At 42.6% G+C, this 23,219-nt stretch overlaps 1 protein-coding gene across 4 annotated transcripts; it reads left to right on the top strand.

The window, feature by feature from the left end:
• Positions 1 to 40: 40 nt before the first annotated feature.
• tgs1 (trimethylguanosine synthase 1) lies at positions 41 to 22,530 on the top strand. 4 transcript variants are annotated; one of them, XM_076078946.1, is made up of 15 exons: positions 41 to 325; positions 467 to 534; positions 648 to 784; positions 919 to 1,003; positions 2,694 to 2,771; positions 2,953 to 3,498; positions 4,428 to 4,551; positions 4,746 to 4,832; positions 7,728 to 7,884; positions 11,868 to 12,207; positions 12,301 to 12,468; positions 12,724 to 12,870; positions 19,672 to 19,890; positions 20,199 to 20,275; positions 21,610 to 22,530. In XM_076078946.1, exons 1-15 carry the CDS (start codon positions 210 to 212, stop codon positions 21,724 to 21,726), a joined length of 2,466 nt encoding a protein of 821 aa, XP_075935061.1. In that variant the 5' UTR covers positions 41 to 209; the 3' UTR covers positions 21,727 to 22,530. The 4 variants fall into 4 exon arrangements, 3 of the variants coding, with proteins under 3 accessions (XP_075935061.1, XP_075935064.1, XP_075935071.1); XR_012947733.1 differs by lacking the exons at positions 19,672 to 19,890; positions 20,199 to 20,275; positions 21,610 to 22,530 and adding exons at positions 14,899 to 15,932; positions 18,749 to 18,767; XM_076078949.1 differs by lacking the exon at positions 20,199 to 20,275 and having other exon boundaries at positions 19,672 to 19,853.
• Positions 22,531 to 23,219: the final 689 nt, after the last annotated feature.

Raw genomic sequence — 23,219 nt, 5'->3', positions numbered from 1 at the left:
AAAGACATGGCCGGAAGTATCAGTTCATGGTCCCTGGTCCTACGGAACTGTTTCCTGAACGTGAGTGTGATGTTGAAGTGAACCCACGCTGGTCTCGACATAGACGTGAACTCCGGGTGAAGCCGGTGTGTGGACGTGTGTGTGTGTGTGTGTGTGTGTGTGTGTGTGTGTGCGTGCGCGCGCGTGCTGCTGTCCGTGAGCCGATCGTCATGATGCTGGAGAGGAGCAGGGTGACGGTGGTGGCGGAGATCTTTTTCAGCAGGAGACTCTCATCTGAGACGGAGGAGGAGAGAATTCACTGTCGCTGCTCCAAAGCCTTCGTGCAGTAAGTCTCTCACATGTGATTGTGTCCTCCAGCAGTTATTGTCATGAGTGTGTGATGATGACACACACCGTAGAGTGAAGATGGATGAAGCTGAGGAGATCTTCATCAGCTTTTCTTCTTCTCTGTGTTCTCTGACTGCAGGGATCGGGAGCTGTATCGCTCTGATAACAGACTGCTTCCATTTGATCTGGCAGACACTAGAGTCCAAGGTATGCTATACATATAACGCCACTGTCAACATCTTTCACAATACACTGGGCCTTCAGAAGAAGATGGAGACAATGGAGAGTCCATTTGAAACCAGTTGCCCCTCCACTCACAGAAGCAGATGATGATGAAGAGGAGGAGGCGGAAGATGATGAAGAGGAGGAGAAGGAGGTGTTGAATGAAGAGGCTCAGCTGATGGCCAGCATGGGTCTGCCGGTGGCTTTTGTCAGCTCCTGTGGCCAGAGGAGAGGGGTAAGTGGTTCCCGTCAGCACCGTGTCTGTGTGGTCTGTTGTGCTGTTTCAGTCGCCTCCTAGAGGTGAAGGTAAACTCAAAGGTCTGGAGCACTTCCTGCCACTGAACAAGCCTGTCTTTGGTCATGTGACAGGGGAGGAAGTTGAACAGGAAGCCTGATACATACCGGTCAGAATCAGCTGGAGAGGAGGAAGAAGATCTACAGGTTGACAACAAAGGTAAGACAATTAACTTATTGTAGTTACAAATACGTATGCGACAGAAGCCATCCACAGTTCCAATTCATTCAAAAGTGAATACATAGTAAAGCAAGCAGCTTGACCGGGTTCCGGCTATGAGGTTATGCACTGATCGGTGATCAGTTTGAAGCTTATGAAACACGTTTGGGCCTACGCAGCTTTGGTACCTCCTGCTGCAGCGTCTCAGGCAGGACAAATCAGTAGCGCCTGACTTTTAAGGGACAGCGTGTAGGATTTGGTGGCATCCAGCTGTGTGGTTGCAGATAGCAGTGTTATGATGGCGAGGCCGTCCATACCATAATAACACTACTATGGGAGGAACAGAAGTCAGACGGAGGCTGGCGGTACCACGGTTTTACCACCTTTTAGTGCCAGAGAACTACGGTGGCCTCTCTGGTAACGTAAAAAAACAAACCGTGAGAGGCCCTCTCTAGTTTTGTTTGTCCGTCCTGGGCTACTGTAGAAACATCAACACACAACATGGCTCACTCCGTGAAGAGGACCCGCGCCGCTTTTCAGACGAGAAGCCCTCTTTTATACATACTGTACATAAATACTAAGCATAACATGAAAGGTACTTCATTATTGTCACAAGATTGATCTCAGATTGACTAAAGTGTGAGTACTCATTCCTCTTCATCACCCATACATCTGTAAAGCAGGAAATGGTCCACTGACCTTTTCAAACCTTCCCTCTCTGTATGTACAGTATACCACTTTTTGAAAAGGAAAAGTTATTATCAATTTCCCAACCCAAAGTGTGACACTTGGTCTTTCGGTGTGCAGGAGGCTCATACAGTATCTTTCATTATTTGTTCTCCTCTGTTATACCTGCGGTCGTCTGGGTACAGCCCGAAAAATAAAAAAGCCAGGGTCGATTGGAATGTCTTCAGAGATGATCTTTCATTTCATTTAACTGCATTGACAAACAGTACAATAGTGTCCCCTTCACCTCAGTGCTTTTTGTGCTTAAATCTGGGATATTGCTGTTGTATTGATTTAAAGGTCCCATATTGTAGAAAGTGAGATTTTTTGTTTCTCATCATAAAACAGGTCTATGTGCTTTATAAATACTGTGAAGTATCAAACCACTCAATCCACAGACAAATGCACAAACTGTGCCTGTAAACGAGCCGCCAGGACTTTGTGATGTCACAGCTATGAGAACAATACTGTGTTTTTATGCCTCTGCACCGCCGATAGCCGCGACAGAGGCAGATATGTTTTCAGGTTGTCCGTCCGTCTGTCCGGTCCATTCTTGTGAAAGCAATATCTCAGGAATGCCTGGAGGGGATTTCTTCAAATTTGGTTTAATATGCTAATTATGATTAGTAGGATAAAAAGTGAGGTTATTTTGGATGACTGGTTGGTGCAACTACTACGTGGTAAACCCCAAATGAACCTGAAAACAAGCACGATATGTCTCCCTTTGGTTTAACTGGTTCGATACATTTACACTGATACAATCTCAGTCGAGTATTCATTGATTGAGTGATCCTAGTACTCCAATGTAGATCTGCTCTAGATCTTCCCTCCTCACATTGTCATGGCCTTTTTCTGTTTTGTGTTGTCCTAATTCATGAATTTAATTGTATTTATTTGTACATATTATTATCATGTGTGCAGTGTTGTGATGTTATTTGACGGTGCCTTGTGATTTTCCACCTAGTTGATGTGAAGGAAGTGTGTGATCCACTGGAGGAAGGAGCAGGAGGGAGACAAGCTGCTGGCTGGGAGACCTACTGGGGTAAAAAGGACATGAACATGACAAGGACACATATTCACACTTGTACTATGAAACTCAATCAAATGTGACGTTTTCCCTCATCGGTCTATATCAAATTTCTAGGTGTGTTTCAGACATTGTATGTAGTTGTCACACTGTAAATATGAAGCTGATTTATCTTGGTTTCCTCTGTGTCCTGCAGCTCAGCAGGGAGAAGCTCTGCTGTGGAGCAGCTGGCTGGAGAAACATCCAGAGACTGATCCAGGAACAGTGACTGCTTTATGGGACGACCCGGACACAAAGGCTATCTGGGACAAACACGCCGCAGAGACCTACTACACCTACTGGGAGCAGTACTCATACTGGTCGGCACAGGGCTGGACCGCTGACCAGTCCGTCTGTAATGGGAACACTGGTGGAGAAGAAGCAGCAGCAGGGGGTCGGGTGGGCGGAGACAAAGAGACACACCCAGATATCCGAAGGGATGGACAGACAGAGGCTAAGAGCCACCAGAGAGACGAAGAAGGAGTGAAGGCTCTTTGTGACGACGTCAAGGATTTGAATGATCTGCTTGGACAGAAGTGCACATTGGAAGCAGGTGGGAGATCTGTGAGTGACTCAGAGACGGACGGACGGCGTGTGAGCGCGGCCGAGAGAGAGCTCTGTGGCTCTGATCATCCCTCTGATGGGGGGAGCGATCGCAAGAGACCTGCAGCCTCCTCACAGCAGAACACCGCTGAACATACAGGTGAGAACCGGGTGTACACGTGTTTCCATGGCCAGGAAATAAGTCAGTGGATTCCCCTGCATTTCTACACAATTTAGTCATGATATACGATCTGAAATTCTTCACAGTCACATTAATGGACAAGCTACATGTCCTGGAAAATGTCACACAAAAAACAATTGCACGTTTTGGTATATTTATTGAATTATTTGCTCCAAACATTCAAAGTCAGGGGAGAAAAGGAAAGTGAACCCTTGGTTTTAGTAAATGTATTTTACAGCAGTGACCACAGCCAGACGTTTCCTTCATATGTAGAGGAATTTCACACCTGTTTATTGACATTTCAGAAACATCGAATGGCTCTCTTCGGTTCATGTCACAGAATCTCAATTGATTTTAGGCCAGAACGTTAATGCTGACGTACTTGTAGGCCAGCTAGAAGCTCTGACATGTCAAAGAATACACCCAACATGTCAAACTAAAGATCTGATTGGTTGAAGACTATGACAATCAACAATATCGTCCCCGTTAACTTAAACTGCAAAGACATTCACTTATAAGTCTGAAGGCCTCGGGCAGATTTTTTTACTTAGAGACAGCATAGAGGTGAAATCTGATTGGATGACAGCTCTCCTTAAAACAAGCTCCACTGGAAGCAGAGCAACTGAGGAAGACAGTAGCTGTGCAATGAGAACATAAGATAATGGGGAAAATATTTTTATAAATTATAATACATGTAGTGTATTTAAGAAAAATTATTAAATTATAAAATAGCTATAATTTTTATTATTTTTGATTGTGCCAAATCACTACTGAAAATGTCTAATCTTACTCATATAGACCGAGCATTTCCCCATAAACATGCAATTAGACATATTAGGGTTGTAGTGAGGTTGAATGTGTATTTGGTGGGAGTTGCATTGCTAAATATCTTGTATGTTTGGACTCAGATTCCCAGCAGGCATCTGGCAGCCCTGACAGACGGTGTGGCTCACAGGACAAGATGCCAAGTAGAGAAAATGATGACGATGATGACAAACCCCCTGGAGGAGGACGTGCCAAAGTCAAACGCAGGCGAGTTTCTACTTTGTGTGTATTGAATGTGTATTTCCATGAGATCTTTTCTGATGTAGAAATTAAGTTTGAAGTCTCAAAAGAAGCAAATGTTTTTCCAAAAAGAAATACAACTAAATTAGGATCAAAAACGAGATGTAGATGTGAAAATAATAATTATAAGTACATTGTGAAGCAGTATTTTGTGTTTGCAGTCATGAGCTGGACGTGGAGGAGAACCCACATCTGACCCCTGAGGAAGCTTGGAGTAAACTGGGACTCAAACACAACCCGGAGCCTCTGTAAGTCCTGTGTGTGTGTGTGTGTGGGGGGGGGGGGGGGGATGGTCTGTTTGCACCTTGGTTGGTCAAAAAGCTCTGCTGTGCTTTAACGAGCGCTGGAAGTCTGTCATAGCCAGAGAGCTTTTCCAGCAGACTGTTTTTGATGCTGTTTACAGTTGTTTTACTGACTTTTTTTTGGTCTTGTACAGCATGTTGACAATTTGTCTGCAGCTCATTAAGATGTGTTAACAGATACTATGTGACTATACTTTACTCAATTTACTTACTGTACTACCGCACACCATTTGTATCTTTATTTCCAAGGGGTGCAACGGATCACAAACCTCACGGTTCGGTTCGGATAATTTTTCGGATCAGCAAAGAAAAGGGGAGGAGACGAATATAACTTTGCTTTCCATTTATTAATTAAAGAACTTCAAGAACACTTAAAGAAAAGAACTTTGGGCTATAGTCTTACATAAAAACACCAATATTGAAGATGTCCAATTTGAAACAGAATGAAATAAATAAATAAAAATAAAACATTCAAGAATACTCAATTCTGTTAAGTTTAAGTGCAACATGAGGTATGTTGATACCCTCGTCCTTTGATCAATGTTGAAAGAAAGAAACAGCCAGTGAGCTAGCTTCCACTGTTTCAACTGAACTGCTCGGCAACAACTAGGGTCTGTTTACTTCCTGTCAGGTTAAGTCATTCAAATACACTGCAATAATGTTTACATTACTGTGAAATGGTCTACAACTTTACATTGTTTTTAAAAAGATGAGAATATCTCCATTGTCTGGGGAGAGGGTAGACCTTTCTGTGGTGACTGGGATATTACTATTGGGCGTGTCTAGCTTCCACTCTACTGCTTCTGTCAGCACCTGCACCAGGTGTGTCTGTGTGACTCTCCCAGAGGGGGCGTGTCTACAGCTCCTGTCTGTGTGACTCTGACAGAGGGGGCGTGTCTGCAGCTCCTCCTTGATGAAGTGAGCGTCAGTCTTTTGCTCTTCATAGAGGAAGGATCTTCATACTGAAGTGGTGTGTGAGGGGATTTCGTATGGTGGCTCAAGCACTTTAACCAGATTTCCCACACCGGAGTGTCCCCCGTCGCTGACAGACCAGGATGGTGGCGCTTCATATGTGTGGACATGCCCGATGTACTGTCGTTGTCGTATGTCTTTCTCTTTAAAAAACCTACATACCGTAACGGTTTTGTCCACCACGTCATTATAAGTTACACGGAAGACAAAATGCTCCCAAACTTGCGACTTAAATGATGCCGGGGGCTTCTGAAGTTCCTCCGCTCACCATGACTTTCACCGTTAAATGCTTCTGTGACCGAGTGTCCTGGGTTCGTGTATGAGGGGCACTTATAAGACGGTTATAAGCGGAGTCGGGAGACCAGACATCTCGTTCAGCCCACGGCTTCTCTCTTTATTTTTGTTCCCCCCCCCCCTTCGACCAGAGGCGGGAGTTGCTTTACCTCTATGGCAACCCTGAAGGGACATATCATCTCCAATACAAAACGATAAACATGAGAGTCTGTTACACTTCTAACCTGCTCCATTCACGTGAACACACTGCTGCTTTATATCTGTTCACTGACACTCTGCATTGATATTCAGGGACTTGTTACTTGAACAGCAGCAGTAAAACTTTATTACACACTATGATGATTAAACTGTAAAAAAATGAATAACACATACTCAATTTATCCGCGGTTCACAAGTGTGCCGAACCGGGAGGGGTGATCCGAACGTATCACGGATCCGTTACACCACTATTATTTCCTGATTAGCAGCGGGAACATAGTCGCTCTATTTTTTACATCTTTTTCTCACTACATATAGACAATAATAAGAAAAAACTAGTTCACTTGTACATGTGTTAAAGCAAAGTTAGGAACAAATGAAATACGTTATTAAATATTAGTTTCATGTTAAAGCTACTACGAGGAACTTTATTTGGTGTTGATTATGGCGGTCCCTGTTTCCAAGCACCAGACTGCAGCAAAGTCCATGGCCCTGACCACATATTACTATCATCTGATCATTACAGGGTCAATATAAGTAATTTAATACATGATAGTAGTTCCACAGGAGCAGCTTTTCATATTTAGTGGGCATTTATTTTCCAGTATCATTTTGACAGTCATGTGATCTTGAACCAAAGGCAACTAAAACATTTATAAAGGTTGTTCATTCTAACAAAGACAATGTGTTTGAATCTGCATACACATTTGGTTTGTTTTGAAATTAGAAACGCTGTAGTATTTACAATAATTTATAATATTGGCAAGTGAAAAATGTGAGTTTGCCCTTAAATCAGTATTTATATACAATATTTGAAGATATCTTGTTAACCGGTTGAGAAGGACATTATCAGTGCGGTTGGGATACTTTAATGACCAGTGTGTAACATTTTGAGGGAACTATTGGCAGAAATGGAATATAATATTCATAACTATGTTTTCATTAGTGTATAATCACCTGAAACCAAGAATTGTGTTTTCGTTAGCTTAGAATGATCCCTTTATATCTCCATAAAGAGTCTGTCCTCCTCATGGAGTCAACCATTTTGCACCGCTATGTTTCTACAGTAGCCCAGAACGGACAAACCAAACACTGACTCTAGAGAGACTTTCAGGTTTTACGTTACATGAAGGCCACCGTAGTTCTCTCCACGCTTGGAAAGAGAGGAGTGAGCAGAGGGTTATTCAGTTGATTGCAATCTGCAACCTCACCACTAGATACCACTAATTCCTACACCCTGCCCTTTTAATTATTATTTTTATACTAAGCGGTCTAACAGAGAGTCTCGTATGTAAGTGAAGTGTCATGGTGTGTCGACATAGTGGAGCGGTTGTCACACGGTGAATGTCTGTCTCGATGTTTCTGTTTGTGTCTCAGGTTCCACAGTGTGTTGAGCTTCCGAGGCAATGCTGGTCAGACGTGTCAGAAGCAGCGGTGGGCTAAGAGAGCCGTCCGCAGCATCCGCAAACACACCAGGTTCCCAGAGACGTGTGGAGATGACACACGGCCACAGACCAGCACCCCCCTCTCCAAGGTACCTCCTGTAAAGAGTAGAAAGGGTTTACAATGTCTATAAGACCGGCACAGAGCAAGGAGTGTCCCTTTGGAAGGAGGTCCTGACTTGATTGCTTGGAATGGGCTTCTGTTTGGTGCTGACTCATCTGTCAGCGTTTCTTTGTTTAGAAGAACCATCGATCTGCAACATGAAAATCCTCTTGATTAGTTTACCAAATTAAAGTTACTAAAAGGAACTTTTAACTGATTATAAAAGAGTCATTTTAATACTAATGGCTCTATATGGGTCTTGTGAATGGGCGTGGTGTAATGGCTCGCTAGCGCCCCCTATTTATTAACCCCACAGTGTGTTTCACCTCAATCTATGGAATTTGGTAGGTATATGTAGCATATGGAGATGTACAAATAAGTCCCTTGGAGGTATAGCATCGGGTTTTTTATTTTAGCACATGAAAACTTCAGGAGATGTAAAGCAGTGTCTAATCTTTAACATATTCAAGCACGAAAACAAAAAGTTGACACATCTTTGCACATTAAGATGTAGGGACAAAACATCCCTTAATATGCATTTTGGACCAAAGGTATTGAAAATTGTGGATAACCTTGCTTGTTAGCTTTCCGAAGAACAGAGACCCACACTGATATGTTTCTTGTTGAAGAAGATATGCGTGTCTTCAGGACGTCTCCTGAATGGTCGGTCCTTCTGGTCAATCCAACCACGTTCTAACACTCACTCATGTAGATTAACAGGTAGGAAAACAATTGTTAAAAAGGTCACAAAGTGATTGATTTCTGACGGAACGACTGAATTGTCTAACTAGACCAGGGGTTCTTAACCTTTTTGACCTCGGGGCCCAACTTTTCCAGTACAAAGTGTCCCGGGGCCCATTCAAATATTAACACTATTAGTTTAACTAATTGATCTCACTCTTGGTTTGATTTGTATTCAATAACTATATTGTTACCTGTTCAACTCCACCCCTATTTTGGAGCAAACCCGCCTAAAATGACATACCCAAATTAAAATGGCTGTAGCTTCTGAACCACTCTGACTATATGCATCAAAAGTGTCAGAATACCTGTAGGTCATATAGAAACAGAGCAGTGGGCCTTTGGAGTCAGTAAAAATTGAAGATTTTTGTCCGCATAAAATACAAAAGTATCTTTCACTATAAATAACTGCCTGTGGCTGTATCTGTACAGGTAAAGGACAGTATAGGGCTGTAACTACACTATCAGTGAACAACTGCCTCAAATTTGAAGAAGATTGGACAAAGTATGACCATTCTACAGTGTTTCTTCCATGAAGAGATCCAGGCGGAGCTCTAAAAGGATATTTGAAGACCCAAATGGACACATGGTGACCAAATGATATTCTGACACACTAAAGGTGTTTCTCCCTTTATATTTTGATATTATAGTATTTTCCTTTTATTTTTAGCCTTTGCAAATTGCAAAAACTAAGTATATATGGTCGAAGACGTGGTGTGTGAGTAGCGGACTTGCTGTGCGTAATGGCTGCGGCCGAGCGCACGATCGAGTATGCGGGTAGCTCAGTTACGCAAGGTTATACGTTGGTTGACGGCTTATAGAAGAGGAAGATAAGGTTTGTACTATAAGTACTAGCGTTTTCTGATGCCACTAGCGCCATGGTAACATCCGCTAGCACATTGTCGGGTCTGTAATGTGTCTTTTTCCGTCGAAATGCTGCAAGATCCGACTTGCAGCGGTTATGGCGACTTTGGACAGTGTGTGTTTGGGCTCCTTTTGTGAAAAATCCATAAGAAATGAAAGAAAATCGATGATTTCTTTGCAAAGATGAGGATTTTGGGCATGCTGGGATACCAAACACGGCCATGTTTTGTGACGTGTTTGCGCAAGAAAGCCGTAGGAACGGAAGGGGAGGGGATCGAGGACGCCTCGCGGAGTTGAACAGGCAAAACCCTTGTCAAATAAATGAGATGATACAATGTGATGATCACAAAGACATTTATTTATCATGTGTATGTAAACCTGCATACACAACAAGAAGCCCAACAGGCTTTCCCACGAGCGTTGGATGTTTCGTCGCCAGGTGTCGCTTTATTTTTGAAGGCTTCACTGCTTCGTTTGATAGCATTAGCCCACATTCCACACACTGAGCCCTCAGCTCTGCCTCGTTGCCTCCGTTCACAAAGCCGTACTTAAGAAAGTCAGGATTGTACTTGCGCACACATTTAGACTTTTTTTGGAGGGGGGTATGGCACCACTGTGGTCTTCATTTTTTCTTTCTAAAAACTTATCCATAACTTCCGCTACAGGCTAGCGGCTAGCTGAGTGTCTTCTTCTGCTTATTGGAGCTTGTTAAACAACTGACTGACGCATTACCGCCACCAGGTGGTGAGAAGCTATATTGTAACTGAGCGTCTCATGGATAACAGTAATATCTCTGGTGTCTTCAATTGATAACCTATGCGGCCCTCGCGGCCCACAGGTGCAAAACTGAAAGTTTTTTGCGGCCCTCTAGGTGGCGCTCGCGGCCCAATCGTGGGCCGCGGCCCCATGGTTAAGAATCACTGAACTAGACAACCCCGACGGTTTAATACACAGAACCATTTGAGCAGTGGCGGGCCGTGCATTTTATACCTGGGTCTCCACTGGTGTCCTGCAGCTGAGCCACCTCCTAATAACCTCATTATGACCTCTGAACCCGGAACATAAAAAAAAACAAAAACAAAAACAGCTGAGTTACCACACGTATGTTCTGGGAGGCTACGCTAAACTAGCTTAACGGGAAAACAACAGCGGAACACGCATTCTGCTACACACTCAAGGGCCATTCAGATATTAGATGTAAAAAAACAAACTTACCAAAATGCTGATCACTTGAAGACAAACTCCATCCTCCTTTCTTTGTTGACAAAGAGTTTAATCCCACGGTTAAATCCCAACTCACAAAGCCGTTTCTCCTTCTTCAGCCATTGAGTGTTAAAAAACAAAGCTAGATAAAACAATAAATAATCTACACCAAGCAAAATGCAAAAAATGTCATAATTTCTTCCATATCTTTCAATTTGAACTTTTACTACTCCGACTAAGCCTCTGATGGCTACCTTAAGTTTCGTTTTCCAATAGTCACGTGCTCGCCCACTGACCAATCACAGCGCACGCTGCACCTCACTGCAGCGCTGCACCTGAAAACTGAGCTGCACGTAATGATGACGTACTTGTAGGCCAGCTAGCAGGCTCTGACACGTCAAAGAATACGCCCAACATGTCAAACTAAAGATCTGATTGGTTGAACACCATGACAATCAACAATATCATCCCCATTCACTTAAACTGCACATGGATGCACGTGTGAGTCTGCAGGCCTGGGTCTCTGTTCTTACCTAGAGACACAGAGGTTAAATCTGATTGAATAAAAGCTCTACTTAAAACAAGCTGCACTGGAAGCAGAGCAACTGAGGAAGACAGTAGCTGTGCAATGAGAACATAAGATAATGGGGAAAGTATTTTTCTAAATGATAATACATGTAGTGTATTTAAGAAAAATGATTCAATTATAAAATAGCTATAACTTTGTGATTCTGTTTAGGCCAGCAGAGAAGGCCTTGCAGGCCCTGACGGCCCACCACTGCATTTGAGAAGCCGTTGTTGGAAACGTTCACAAATCACCAGGCAGGTTATTGGATGAACCATCCGTCAATCAGTTAGGAGTAGAGTGGAAACATCTTTTCCAAGGAGAAAAGCCTTCAGTGCCGTTCTTCGCTCTTCTTTCAATGAAGAAACTCTCTGCAGTTCTGACAAAACAGATGCTAATGCAACAGCTACGCTAACTCTCTCTCTTTAGGAGAGCCACCATTGTTGTTTAGAACAAGCCTCTTTGTGTTGTCCCACACCCAAACCACCCTTATGGATTATCTATGACAGTCAGAAACAGAAAGTAACAGAATGTTTTTTTATTTATTAGTTTGAATGTAACATAGAAGACCCATTCAATGAAGACTGTTTGTTTCACAGGTCAAAAACTTCCTTGAACAGAACCAGAGAGAGACACGGATGAGTGAGATGGGAGGAGGGAGCCCACAGGAATCTGAGGACAAGCCTCCCGTTCTGGAAGAAGTACCGAGAGAGAAAGAGGAGAGGAAGACGAAAGGTGCTGAGGAAGGAAGTAGAGAGGCCATGGAAGGAGATGGTTGTTATTCTCTGTCCAGTTTAGATGCAGGGAGAAACTTCAGCTCTGCCACTGTGGACAGTGAGAGAGAGGAGGAGGAGGATGAGGAGGAGCAGCCCGGCAGACAGTTAACATGTCTAGAAACTCCTCACTTTCTCATGTCTGACGCACTTGAAGGCAGCAGTGGTAAGCATAACATCTGCCAGATGATTCTGATGACAATCCTGGAGAAGAGTGGAGTAGCTTTGTAATGAATAATGTGTATGTATGTGTGCATAGAGTTGAGTGGGAAGAATGGAAAGAAACCGAAGAAGAAGAAGAAGGGCAAGCGAGGGAGGAGGCAGCCGGTCCCAGCAGAGATGGCAGCAGAACCCGAGCTGGCTAAATACTGGGCCCAACGCTACAGACTCTTCTCCCGCTACGATGAAGGGATCCGGCTGGACCGAGGTCAGTCTGCACTCAAGTAACAAGTCATTTATGGGAGAAAGTAACTAGTATTGATCCATTTACTCTTGTTACTGAAATCGAGTGTTTGCTATTGGGCACTTGTGTGTATTTAAAAGACGACGTCATCATGTTATTCGGCCAACTGGATTCTGTACTGACGCACACATGCGGTCTTGGTAGAAGAGATCGTATGATGAATCTTGGGCTAGCCTCATTTGCATAATCAGCTGTACTGACGCACGCTGCGTGTTTCAGAGGGCTGGTTCTCTGTGACACCGGAGAGGATCGCCGAGCATATCGCCCTCAGGGTGGAGCACAGCTTCCCCGACTCCCAGCTGGTCGTAGACGCCTTCTGCGGTGTGGGAGGAAACGCCATCCAGTTCGCCCTCACTGGAAAGAGAGGTAAGCCCAATGTTTGTCTATGTTCTTCCACCTCCATTCACTTCTTTCAGTGCCTTATATCGATGGTGACACTTTTCTTTCATCAGCGGCTGTGGTTGACTGACGCTGATACATTAGACAATATTATCGGCTGATTTCATTTTAATCAGATATACAGTTGTGTGAAAAAGTGTTTGCCCCCTTCCCGATTTCTTAATTTTTTGCATGTTTGTCACACTTAAATGTTTCAGATCATCAAACAAATTTAAATATTAGACAAAGATAACACAAGTAAACACAAAATGCAGTTTTTAAATGAAGGTTTTTATTATTAAGGGGGGAAAAAAATCCAAACCTACATGGCCCTGTTTGAAAAAGTGATTGCCCCCTAAACCTAATAACTGGTTGGGCCACCCTTAGCAGCAACAACTGCAATCAAGCGTTTGCGATAACTGGCAATGAGTCTTTTACAGCGCTGTAGAGGAATTTTGGCCCACTCATCTTTGCAGAATTGTTGTAATTCAGCCACATTGGAGGGTTTTCGAGCATGAATCGCCTTTTTAAGGTCATGCCACAGCATCTCAATCGGATTCAGGTCGGGACTTTGACTAGGCCACTCCAAAGTCTTCATTTTGTTTTTCTTAAGCCATTCAGAGGTGGACTTGCTGGTGTGTTTTGGATCATTGTCCTGCTGCAGAACCCAAGTGCGCTTCAGCTTGAGGTCACGAACAGATGGCCGGACATTCTCCTTCAGGATTTTTTGGTAGACAGCAGAATTCATGGTTCCATTTACCACAGCAAGTCTTCCAGGTCCTGAAGCAGCAAAACAGCCCCAGACCATCACACTACCACCACCATATTTTACTGTTGGTATGATGTTCCTTTTGTGAAATGCCGTGTTACTTTTACGCCAGATGTAATGGGACATACACCTTCCAAAAAGTTCAACTTTTGTCTCGTCAGTCCACAGAGTATTTTCCCAAAAGTCTTGGGGATCATCAAGATGTTTTCTGGCAAAACTGAGACGAGCATTTATGTTCTTTTTGCTCAGCAGTGGTTTTCGTCTTGGAACTCTGCCATGCAGGCCATTTTTGCCCAGTCTCTTTCTTATGGTGGAGTCATGAACACTGACCTTAATTGAGGCAAGTGAGGCCTGCAGTTCTTTGGATGTTGTTCTGGGGTCTTTTGTGACCTCTTGGATGAGTCGTCGCTGCGCTCTTGGGGTAATTTTGGTCGGCCGGCCACTCCTGGGAAGGTTCACCACTGTTCCATGTTTTCGCCATTTGTGGATAATGGCTCTCACTGTGGTTCGCTGGAGTCCCAAAGCTTTAGAAATGGCTTTGTAACCTTTTCCAGACTGATAGATCTCAATTACTTTGTTTCTCATTTGTTCCTGAATTTCTTTGGATCATAGCATGATGTCTAGCTTTTGAGGATCTTTTGGTCTACCTCACTTTGTCAGGCAGGTCCTATTTAAGTGATTTCTTGATTGAGAACAGGTGTGGCAGTAATCAGGCCTGGGTGTGGCTAGAGAAATTGAACTCAGCTTTCCAAAGATGTAATAAACCACAGTTAATTTATGTTTTAACAGGGGGGGTCAATCACTTTTTCACACAGGGCCATGTAGGTTTGGATTTTTGTTTTCCCCTTAATAATAAAAACCTTCATTTAAAAACTGCATTTTGTGTTTACTTGTGTTATCTTTGTCTAATATTTAAATTTGTTTGATGATCTGAAACATTTAAGTGTGACAAACATGCAAAAAAATAAGAAATCAGGAAGGGGGCAAACACTTTTTCACACAACTGTATGTGACGGTGTATTTGTCAGTTGGGCTGCTCGCTCTGGTTTTGTGTTGGCTTATATCCTGGCTTCTGCAAACCGTAATTCTTTTATAGATTTATCGGGTAATCCAGTAAAAACAAATCATTACGATAATGTAAGTGACTTGTAATAAGCACGTATCAGCATTTTTAGATTAATTTGCGATGGAAATGGTCCAAGGTGAAAGCAAATGTTTTTGTCACCTTTTATTAATCTGTGTTTCAGAGGCTGTTGTGGGCTGAAGGTGGGAAGAGGGCTAAGTAATGCTCTGAAAAAATTGAATGAGGAAAAAACAGGCATGGCCATATTCCCAGTGGTCCCTTGAGCTCTCAGCTCAAGAAATGTGAATGAAAATGGGTTTTATGGGTTGAACCCATTGCAGTTTGGGGAAAAAAAACATTGTGTTTAGGATTGGAAAGCTGAGACTCCTTTAGATCCAATGAGCCCAATTGTCTTCATGTGTGATGTTAGTCCCCATAGTAGCCATTTAACTTGATGTCACTGTGTAGAATTACCTGATGTGACCTCGAGTGAAAATACAGCCTCGTGAAACTTTACAGCCACAAACAAGAGATCGAGGGCATTCAGAGGATGCGTGGCTTTCCTAGGTATATGGACAATAAGGGGGTTCTGAGCAGTTTCCAGAACAGAAGTAATCTCCAGCCAATCACCGAAAAATACAATTCTTTAAGACAGGGGTTCTTAACCTTTTTGACCTCGGGGCCCAACTTTTCAAGTACAAAGTGTCCCGGGTCCCATTCAAATATTAACACTATTAGTTTAACTAATTGATCTCACTCTTGGTTTGATTTGTATTCAATAACTATTTGTTACCTGTTCAACTCCACCCCTATTTTGGAGCAAACCCGCCTAAAATGACATACCCAAATTAAAATGGCTGTAGCTTCTGAACCACTCTGACTATATGCATCAAAAGTGTCAGAAAACCTGTAGGTCATACAGAAACAGAGCAGTGGGCCTTTGGAGTCAGTAAAAATTGAAGATTTTTGTCCGCATAAAATACAAAAGTATCTTTCAGTATAAATAACTGCCTGTGGCTGTATCTGTACAGGTAAAGGACAGTATAGGGCTGTAACTACACTATCAGTGAACAACTGCCTCAAATTTGAAGAAGATTGGACAAAGTATGACCATTCTACAGTGTTTCTTCCATGAAGAGATCCAGGCGGAGCTCTAAAAGGATATTTGAAGACCCAAATGGACACATGGTGACCAAATGATATTCTGACACACTAAAGGTGTTTCTCCCTTTATATTTTGATATTATAGTATTTTCCTTTTATTTTTAGCCTTTGCAAATTGCAAAAACTATGTACAGTGGGGAAAAAAAGTATTTAGTCAGCCACCAATTGTGCAAGTTCTCCCACTTAAAAAGATGAGAGATGCCTGTAATTTTCATCATAGGTACACTTCAACTATGAGAGACAGAATGGGGGGAAAGAATCCAGGAAATCACATTGTAGGATTTTTAATGAATTAATTGGTAAATTCCTCGGTAAAATAAGTATTTGGTCACCTACAAACAAGCAAGATTTCTGGCTCTCACAGACCTGTAACTTCTTCTTTAAGAGGCTCCTCTGTCCTCCACTCGTTACCTGTATTAATGGCACGTATTTGAACCCGTTATCAGTATAAAAGACACCTGTCCACAACCTCAAACAGTCACACTCCAAACTCCACTATGGCCAAGACCAAAGAGCTGTCAAAGGACACCAGAAACAAAATTGTAGACCTGCACCAGGCTGGGAAGACTGAATCTGCAATAGGTAAGCAGCTTGGTGTGAAGAAATCAACTGTGGGAGCAATTATTAGAAAATGGAAGACATACAAGACCACTGATAGTCTCCCTCGATCTGGGGCTCCACGCAAGATCTCACCCCGTGGGGTCAAAATGATCACAAGAACGGTGAACAAAAATCCCAGAACCACACAGGGGGACCTAGTGAATTACCTGCAGAGAGCTGGGACCAAAGTAACAAAGGCTACCATCAGTAACACACTACGCCGCCAGGGACTCAAATCCTGCAGTGCCAGACGTGTCCCCCTGCTTAAGCCAGTACATGTCCAGGCCCGTCTGAAGTTTGCTAGAGAGCATTTGGATGATCCAGAAGAGGATTGGGAGAATGTCATATGGTCAGATGAAACCAAAATAGAACTTTTTGGTAAAAACTCAACTCGTCGTGTTTGGAGGAGAAAGAATGCCGAGTTGCATCCAAAGAACACCATACCTACTGTGAAGCATGGGGGTGGAAACATCATGCTTTGGGGCTGTTTTTCTGCAAGGGGACCAGGACAACTGATCCGTGTAAAGGAAAGAATGAATGGGGCCATGTATCGTGAGATTTTGAGTGGAAACCTCCTTCCATCAGCAAGGGCATTGAAGATGAAACGTGGCTGGGTCTTTCAGCATGACAATGATCCCAAACACACCGCCCGGGCAACGAAGGAGTGGCTTCGTAAGAAGCATTTCAAGGTCCTGGAGTGGCCTAGCCAGTCTCCAGATCTCAACCCCATAGAAAATCTGTGGAGGGAGTTGAAAGTCCGTGTTGCCCAGCGACAGCCCCAAAACATCACTGCTCTAGAGGAGATCTGCATGGAGGAATGGGCCAAAATACCAGCAACAGTGTGTGAAAAGCTTGTGAAGACTTACAGAAAACGTTTGACCTCTGTCATTGCCAACAAAGGGTATATAACAAAGTATTGAGATGAACTTTTGTTATTGACCAAATACTTATTTTCCACCATAATTTACAAATAAATTCTTTAAAAATCAGACAATGTGATTTTCTGGATTTTTTTTCTCATTTTGTCTCTCATAGTTGAGGTATACCTATGATGAAAATTACAGGCCTCTCTCATCTTTTTAAGTGGGAGAACTTGCACAATTGGTGGCTGACTAAATACTTTTTTCCCCCACTGTATATATGGTCGAAGACGTGGTGTGTGAGTAGCGGACTTGCTGTGCGTAATGGCTGCGGCCGAGCGCACGATCGAGTATGCGGGTAGCTCAGTTACGCAAGGTTATACGTTGGTTGACGGCTTATAGAAGAGGAAGATAAGGTTTGTACTATAAGTACTAGCGTTTTCTGATGCCACTAGCGCCATGGTAACATCCGCTAGCACATTGTCGGGTCTGTAATGTGTCTTCACAAAGACATTTATTTATCATGTGTATGTAAACCTGCATACACAACAAGAAGCCCAACAGGCTTTCCCACGAGCGTTGGATGTTTCGTCGCCAGGTGTCGCTTTATTTTTGAAGGCTTCACTGCTTCGTTTGATAGCATTAGCACACTGAGCCCTCGGCTCTGCCTCGTTGCCTCCGTTCACAAAGCCGTACTTAAGAAAGTCAGGATTGTACTTGCGCACACATTTAGACTTTTTTTGGGGGGGGGGGTATGGCACCACTGTGGTCTTCATTTTTTCTTTTTAAAAACTTATCCATAACTTCCGCTACAGGCTAGCGGCTAGCTGAGTGTCTTCTTCTGCTTATTGGAGCTTGTTAAACAACTGACTGACGCATTACCGCCACCAGGTGGTGGGAAGCTACATTGTAACTGAGCGTCTCATGGATAACAGTAATATCTCTGGTGTCTTCAATTGATAACCTATGCGGTCCCGCGGCCCTCGCAGAAAAACTACAAATTGTAAATAAGAATTTCTTCTTAATGACTTGGCAAGTTAAATAAAGGTTAAAAACTTTTTTTTTTTTTAACTCACTCAGGTATGAGCATATAAAAAGTTGTGTGTCATCTGCATACCAGTGGTATTTGAAGTTATGATGAGTAATAATGTATCCCAAAGACGGTGGTGGGCCGTCAGGACCTGCAAGGCCTTCTCTGCTGGCCTAAACAGAATCACAAAGTTATAGCTATTTTATAATTTTATAATTTTTCTTAAATACACTACATGTATTATCATTTATAAAAAATATTTTACCCATTATCGTATTTTCTCATTGCACAGCTACTGTCTTCCTCAGTTGCTCTGCTTCCAGTGCAGCTTGTTTTAAGTAGAGTTTTTATCCAATCAGATTTCACCTCTGTGTCTCTAGGTAAGAAGAGAGGCCCGAGGCCTGCAGAGTCTCAAGTGCATCCAGTGCAGTTAAGTGAATGGGGACGATATTGTTGATTGTCATAGTGTTCAACCAATCAGATCTTTAGTTTGACATGTTGGGCGTATTCTTTGACGTGCCAGAGCCTGCGAGCCGTCCTATAATGACGTCAGCATTACATGCCGCTCAGTGTCCATGTGCAGCTCTGAAACTTAACAGCAGAGGCTGTCGGGTAGTGAATCACATCACGTGATGCAGCTCAGCCAATCAAATATGGGCATTCTGACTGAGTGAGATCAGATGTACCACACACCATGACACAGTGGGCTGAGACGAGGAAAGACATTGCAGAGCAGTACGTTCAACGTTCAAGTTGTGAAAGTAAAATCCTATGATAATCTCTTTGGGTCGCGGCTTGTCATTAAGGAATGACAGTGGATCCCACAGCCAGACCAGCTGAGAACATTATATTTTCCTGAATTTAGGCTTTTGCATTTTCTAAATGCTCTAGCATTATTCAAACGACTCATACCGAACAGTTTAATACGAAGATGTACATAGTTACAGACTTAAAAATGAATAATAGCTGTGGCGCGATAATGTGGTTATAAGGTGGTATTTCAGCTGCAGGACAGCAGTGAAGGCCCAGGTATAAAATGCACGGCCCGCCACTGCCCAAAGAAGCTTGTATAAAGAAATAGAACAGGGCCCAGAATGCTCCCTTGAGGAACTCCATATTAATGTCAAGATTAACGTTTAAGCCTCTGATCTGCCGCCAGGTTTTAATGTTTCTCTTTCAACCCTGTGATCAGGGTCTGAACCTGCGGGTCGATTATCCGCTTGGCGTCTCAGAATGCTATCTGTCACACTGGTGGGAAAAAGGTTTTTACCTAAAAAGTCTACTGCTGTGTTCCTTTTCTCAGTCCTGGCCATTGATATCGACCCGGTGCGGTTGGACTTGGCCCGGCACAACGCTACGGTTTACAACGTCGCCGACCGGATCGACTTCCTGCAAGGGGACTTCCTTCAGCTGGCCCCTCGTCTCCATGGCGATGTGGTCTTCCTGTCACCACCATGGGGAGGGCCAAACTACCTGACCGCTGAGGTGTTTGACATCAAGACCATGATGCAGCCTGAAGGATATCCTTTGATGTTAGAGAGTTGAAATTTGCAGTAGATATTCATGGTCTCGGGAGGATACTCCTCTGACATTTAGTCTTGTAACATCAACTGGGCAAAGTTTACACATGTCATATGTCATTGTAATGGACAGATTGTCATTACATTGACTGATGATGTAGCGCTGCCCTCCGTACAAAATGCCAGCTCTATACACAATAAATAACACCTTTATCTTCTCAATCTGAAATGCAGCTACAATTGGAAATGTTTGAAAAAGCGGATTGTGTTTATATCAGATAATGGTTTTCATCCTTAACGGTAGACACATTTGAGATTTTCCGCCTGGCCAAACTGATTTCAGACAACATAGTGTACTTTCTGCCTCGCAATGCTGACATGGATCAGGTCTGTATGTCCAGTCTGGATGCATGAGTGTTGAATAGGCTGTTAGATACTGCATAACAACATAAGGATCTCACCCGGGCGAGAGCCTGGGAGGTGTGTGTGTGTGTGTGTGCGTGTGCGTGTGCGTGTGTGTGTGTGTCCACAGCTAATCTCCCATTCTGATATCTTTTGTGCTAATTTATGACCATATGCTCAAGAGCCTCTTGTGGTTGCAGTGATCCACAATTTTTGAAAAACCTTTTTTATAGACTGTTTAGTACCGTCATTGTCTGTTGACTCCTCGCTGCTCTTAATTGGTCGTTGGGGGCCGCAAGTGATCAACAACTACTTCAGTCAGATTTGCACACCTAGGTTAGCCGTGAACGTCGGTCCAGTGCTACACTTGATCTTTCTATCCATCAACATTGATCCATATGATATATGATGCTCAATGGAGCAGTGCTTAGTGCTTGGTGTGTGAGAGTAGCGAATGTGTACGGTTGAGCTCAGGGCAGACAGGTGCTGGCGAGCAGAGGGATCGGTTGCCAGTGAAGTTGCCAAGTGGCAGTAAATCTACAGGTTACAGTTTCCCATGAATAAAGATGAATAAACACTGCAAAAATACTCCTCAATACCCAGCTGCCCGGCAAAAGTGAAGGGAGAGTCTGTGGGATTACAAACCGGTCTCTGGACCGAGTCGGACAGCAGCACACTCGGCTCAGCTTAGGTCGCAAAATGTAGATAAATATATTTATTCAGCGCCTTTTTAATGGGCATCAACCTCACGTTTACGCACATGTTGTCTAAAAAAACCACATCTGATCTGCTTGCTGTTTAGACAGGAGTCAATTGTGATTTGTATTCATTCAATCAAACATTGCCGTGGAGATCTGAGTGCACTTTTCTTGTTCAAAGAAAACCAGCTACAGCAGCACTTATTGATAGAGGTCTCCAAATTCGGAATGGTGCATCTGGATCTACCAGTGACATATATTGTACCTCCAAAAATGATTCTGTATCGAATATCGAAGTCATTATTGTAAAAAAAAAAAAGAAAATTGCAATTGATAAAAAATCTGAAAAGCATGTTCCAAAAATAATTATTCTAAATTGAATTATCAGAAATGGGCGTGGTTTACTAGAAGCAGCTGTTTGAAAGGCTTTTTGTTTTGTCCAAGATTTCTTTCTCCCTTACAAATTGTACAGGTGTTTCTTTAACAGTTTCCGATAAATATTATATTATATTTCTATTATATGTATAATATATGGTCGGGTTTAACTGCATTAAGCAGCAGCTTTGAGCGACTGGAGCGACCCCCGTGTGATGGTACATTATCTCCATGATCTCTCCACAGATCGCCTCTCTGGCTGGTCCAGGAGGGAAGGTGGAGGTGGAGCAGAACATCCTCAACAACAAGCTGAAGACAGTGACCGCTTACTTTGGCAGCTTGATAAAGCCCGACAGCGAGTAACCATACGACACGTGGACCAACGAGGATTTCTTCCTCCTTTAGTTTTTGTACTTTTTGTAATTACACTTTTGTCATAATACGAGTGTGAAATCTTTCAGACTGTTATTCTGTGACCACCCTGCATGGTTGAGTTAAAGGAAGACTTCACTCCCAAAATGTTCATTCATTTAACAATGTGTCACCTCGTCTTCCTTGAATTCTTGAAGAAAACTTTCTTTTTCTCGCATGCGTCTACGGTGAATGGAGAATCCGAAAAAGGGAGGAAAGTCTCGATGAAAACACAATTTTGGAATAATCCGAGTCCCACAGTAGCAGGCCTGCACAAGCGTGAGAGCGTTTATGCCGAAGTGTTTTAAATAGTAAGGTTTTAGCCAAGATGCATGTGTTTATGAAGTAGACTTTGATTATATTTCATTACATTTTGTGGGTGAAGTACTTCTTAAACCCAGGTGTTTCTTAGTTTTATGTATTCTTCAGATTAAATGTCCAGTATGTGGGATACGGCGGCATCGAGTGGTGATGTAGCAGATTGGAACAAACTGAAACTTCTACCGCGTGCAGAACTACATAGGCCCGCTTTAGAGCCGATGTAGCTCGTTCAAAAGTAACGAAAACACAATGATTTTTATTTTCAGGTGATTATACACAAAAGAAAACATTCTTGTTGCCAATAGATTCCCCCATAAATGCTACACACTGGCACTTTGAGGTAAGGCTTTAAAAAGACTGGAGTTTTACAAATAACAATTGAACTATCTTTTTTTTTATTGTACATTAGAGCGAATAAATATTTTTCACAATGTTGATTGTTGTCATCTTCATTTTTGATATGAAAACATGTCATTACACCGTTTAGTTTGAGGGAAGTTAAAAAACAACACAATAAGGTTAACATTGGATGATGTGACGAGTAGCCACCTTAGAATAGGAGAGTAGGCTGCCAAAAGAGTAGCTAGTCGAGTAAAGCACAGCTGTATATGTATATAATATGTCTGTCGTTATTAATCTAAGGAAACCAATCACCCAAAATGTTATTTAGATATACCAAAGTCTGTTATCTTACCATAAAAGTTAGTCTCATAGTTGCCTTCCTCTTGTCTGCTGACAGTATCCATCAGTGGAGCTTTGAGTTTAAACATTGTAAGAGGAGATACATTTAGAAATCTTCAGCCTCATATTGTTTAACGGAATTTAACTTTTATTTTTGATACATCTGTAAGTATAAAAGAGATTTTAAAAAGCTGTTTATTTCTGCATTCTTAACATGAAAAAAATGCATTTTTCTCATCATTTTACTGCACTATTTTTGTACAGTTCCTGAATCAGTATGGTCTGAACCCTGCCAACATACCATCAGATATTACCTTCAGTAGAAGTAACTTTCTTTTTTAAAAAGGTGTAAAAGTTCTGCTGATGACAATTTTGTTTCTAAAAGCCTCTAGTTTTATAATAAATACATATTCTGATATTCATATTTCTTTGAGGTGCATTAG

Source organism: Anarhichas minor, unplaced genomic scaffold (genome assembly GCF_050575085.1).
Source record: "Anarhichas minor isolate MPS153535 unplaced genomic scaffold, ASM5057508v1 ptg000006l, whole genome shotgun sequence".
Lineage (NCBI taxonomy): Eukaryota > Metazoa > Chordata > Actinopteri > Perciformes > Anarhichadidae > Anarhichas > Anarhichas minor.
The sequence above is the reverse complement of the archived record's forward strand: the minus strand, read 5'-3'. Positions and strand labels throughout refer to the sequence as shown.

Excerpts from the sequence above, each read along its gene's own strand:
- tgs1 (XM_076078946.1), top strand. The coding sequence starts at position 210 with ATGATGCTGGAGAGGAGCAGGGTGACGGTGGTGGCGGAGATCTTTTTC. Across the intron at positions 4,552-4,745 it reads CGTGCCAAAGTCAAACGCAG|TCATGAGCTGGACGTGGAGG; the intron begins GCGAGTTTCTAC and ends TTGTGTTTGCAG. Across the intron at positions 12,871-19,671 it reads CGCCCTCACTGGAAAGAGAG|TCCTGGCCATTGATATCGAC; the intron begins GTAAGCCCAATG and ends TCCTTTTCTCAG.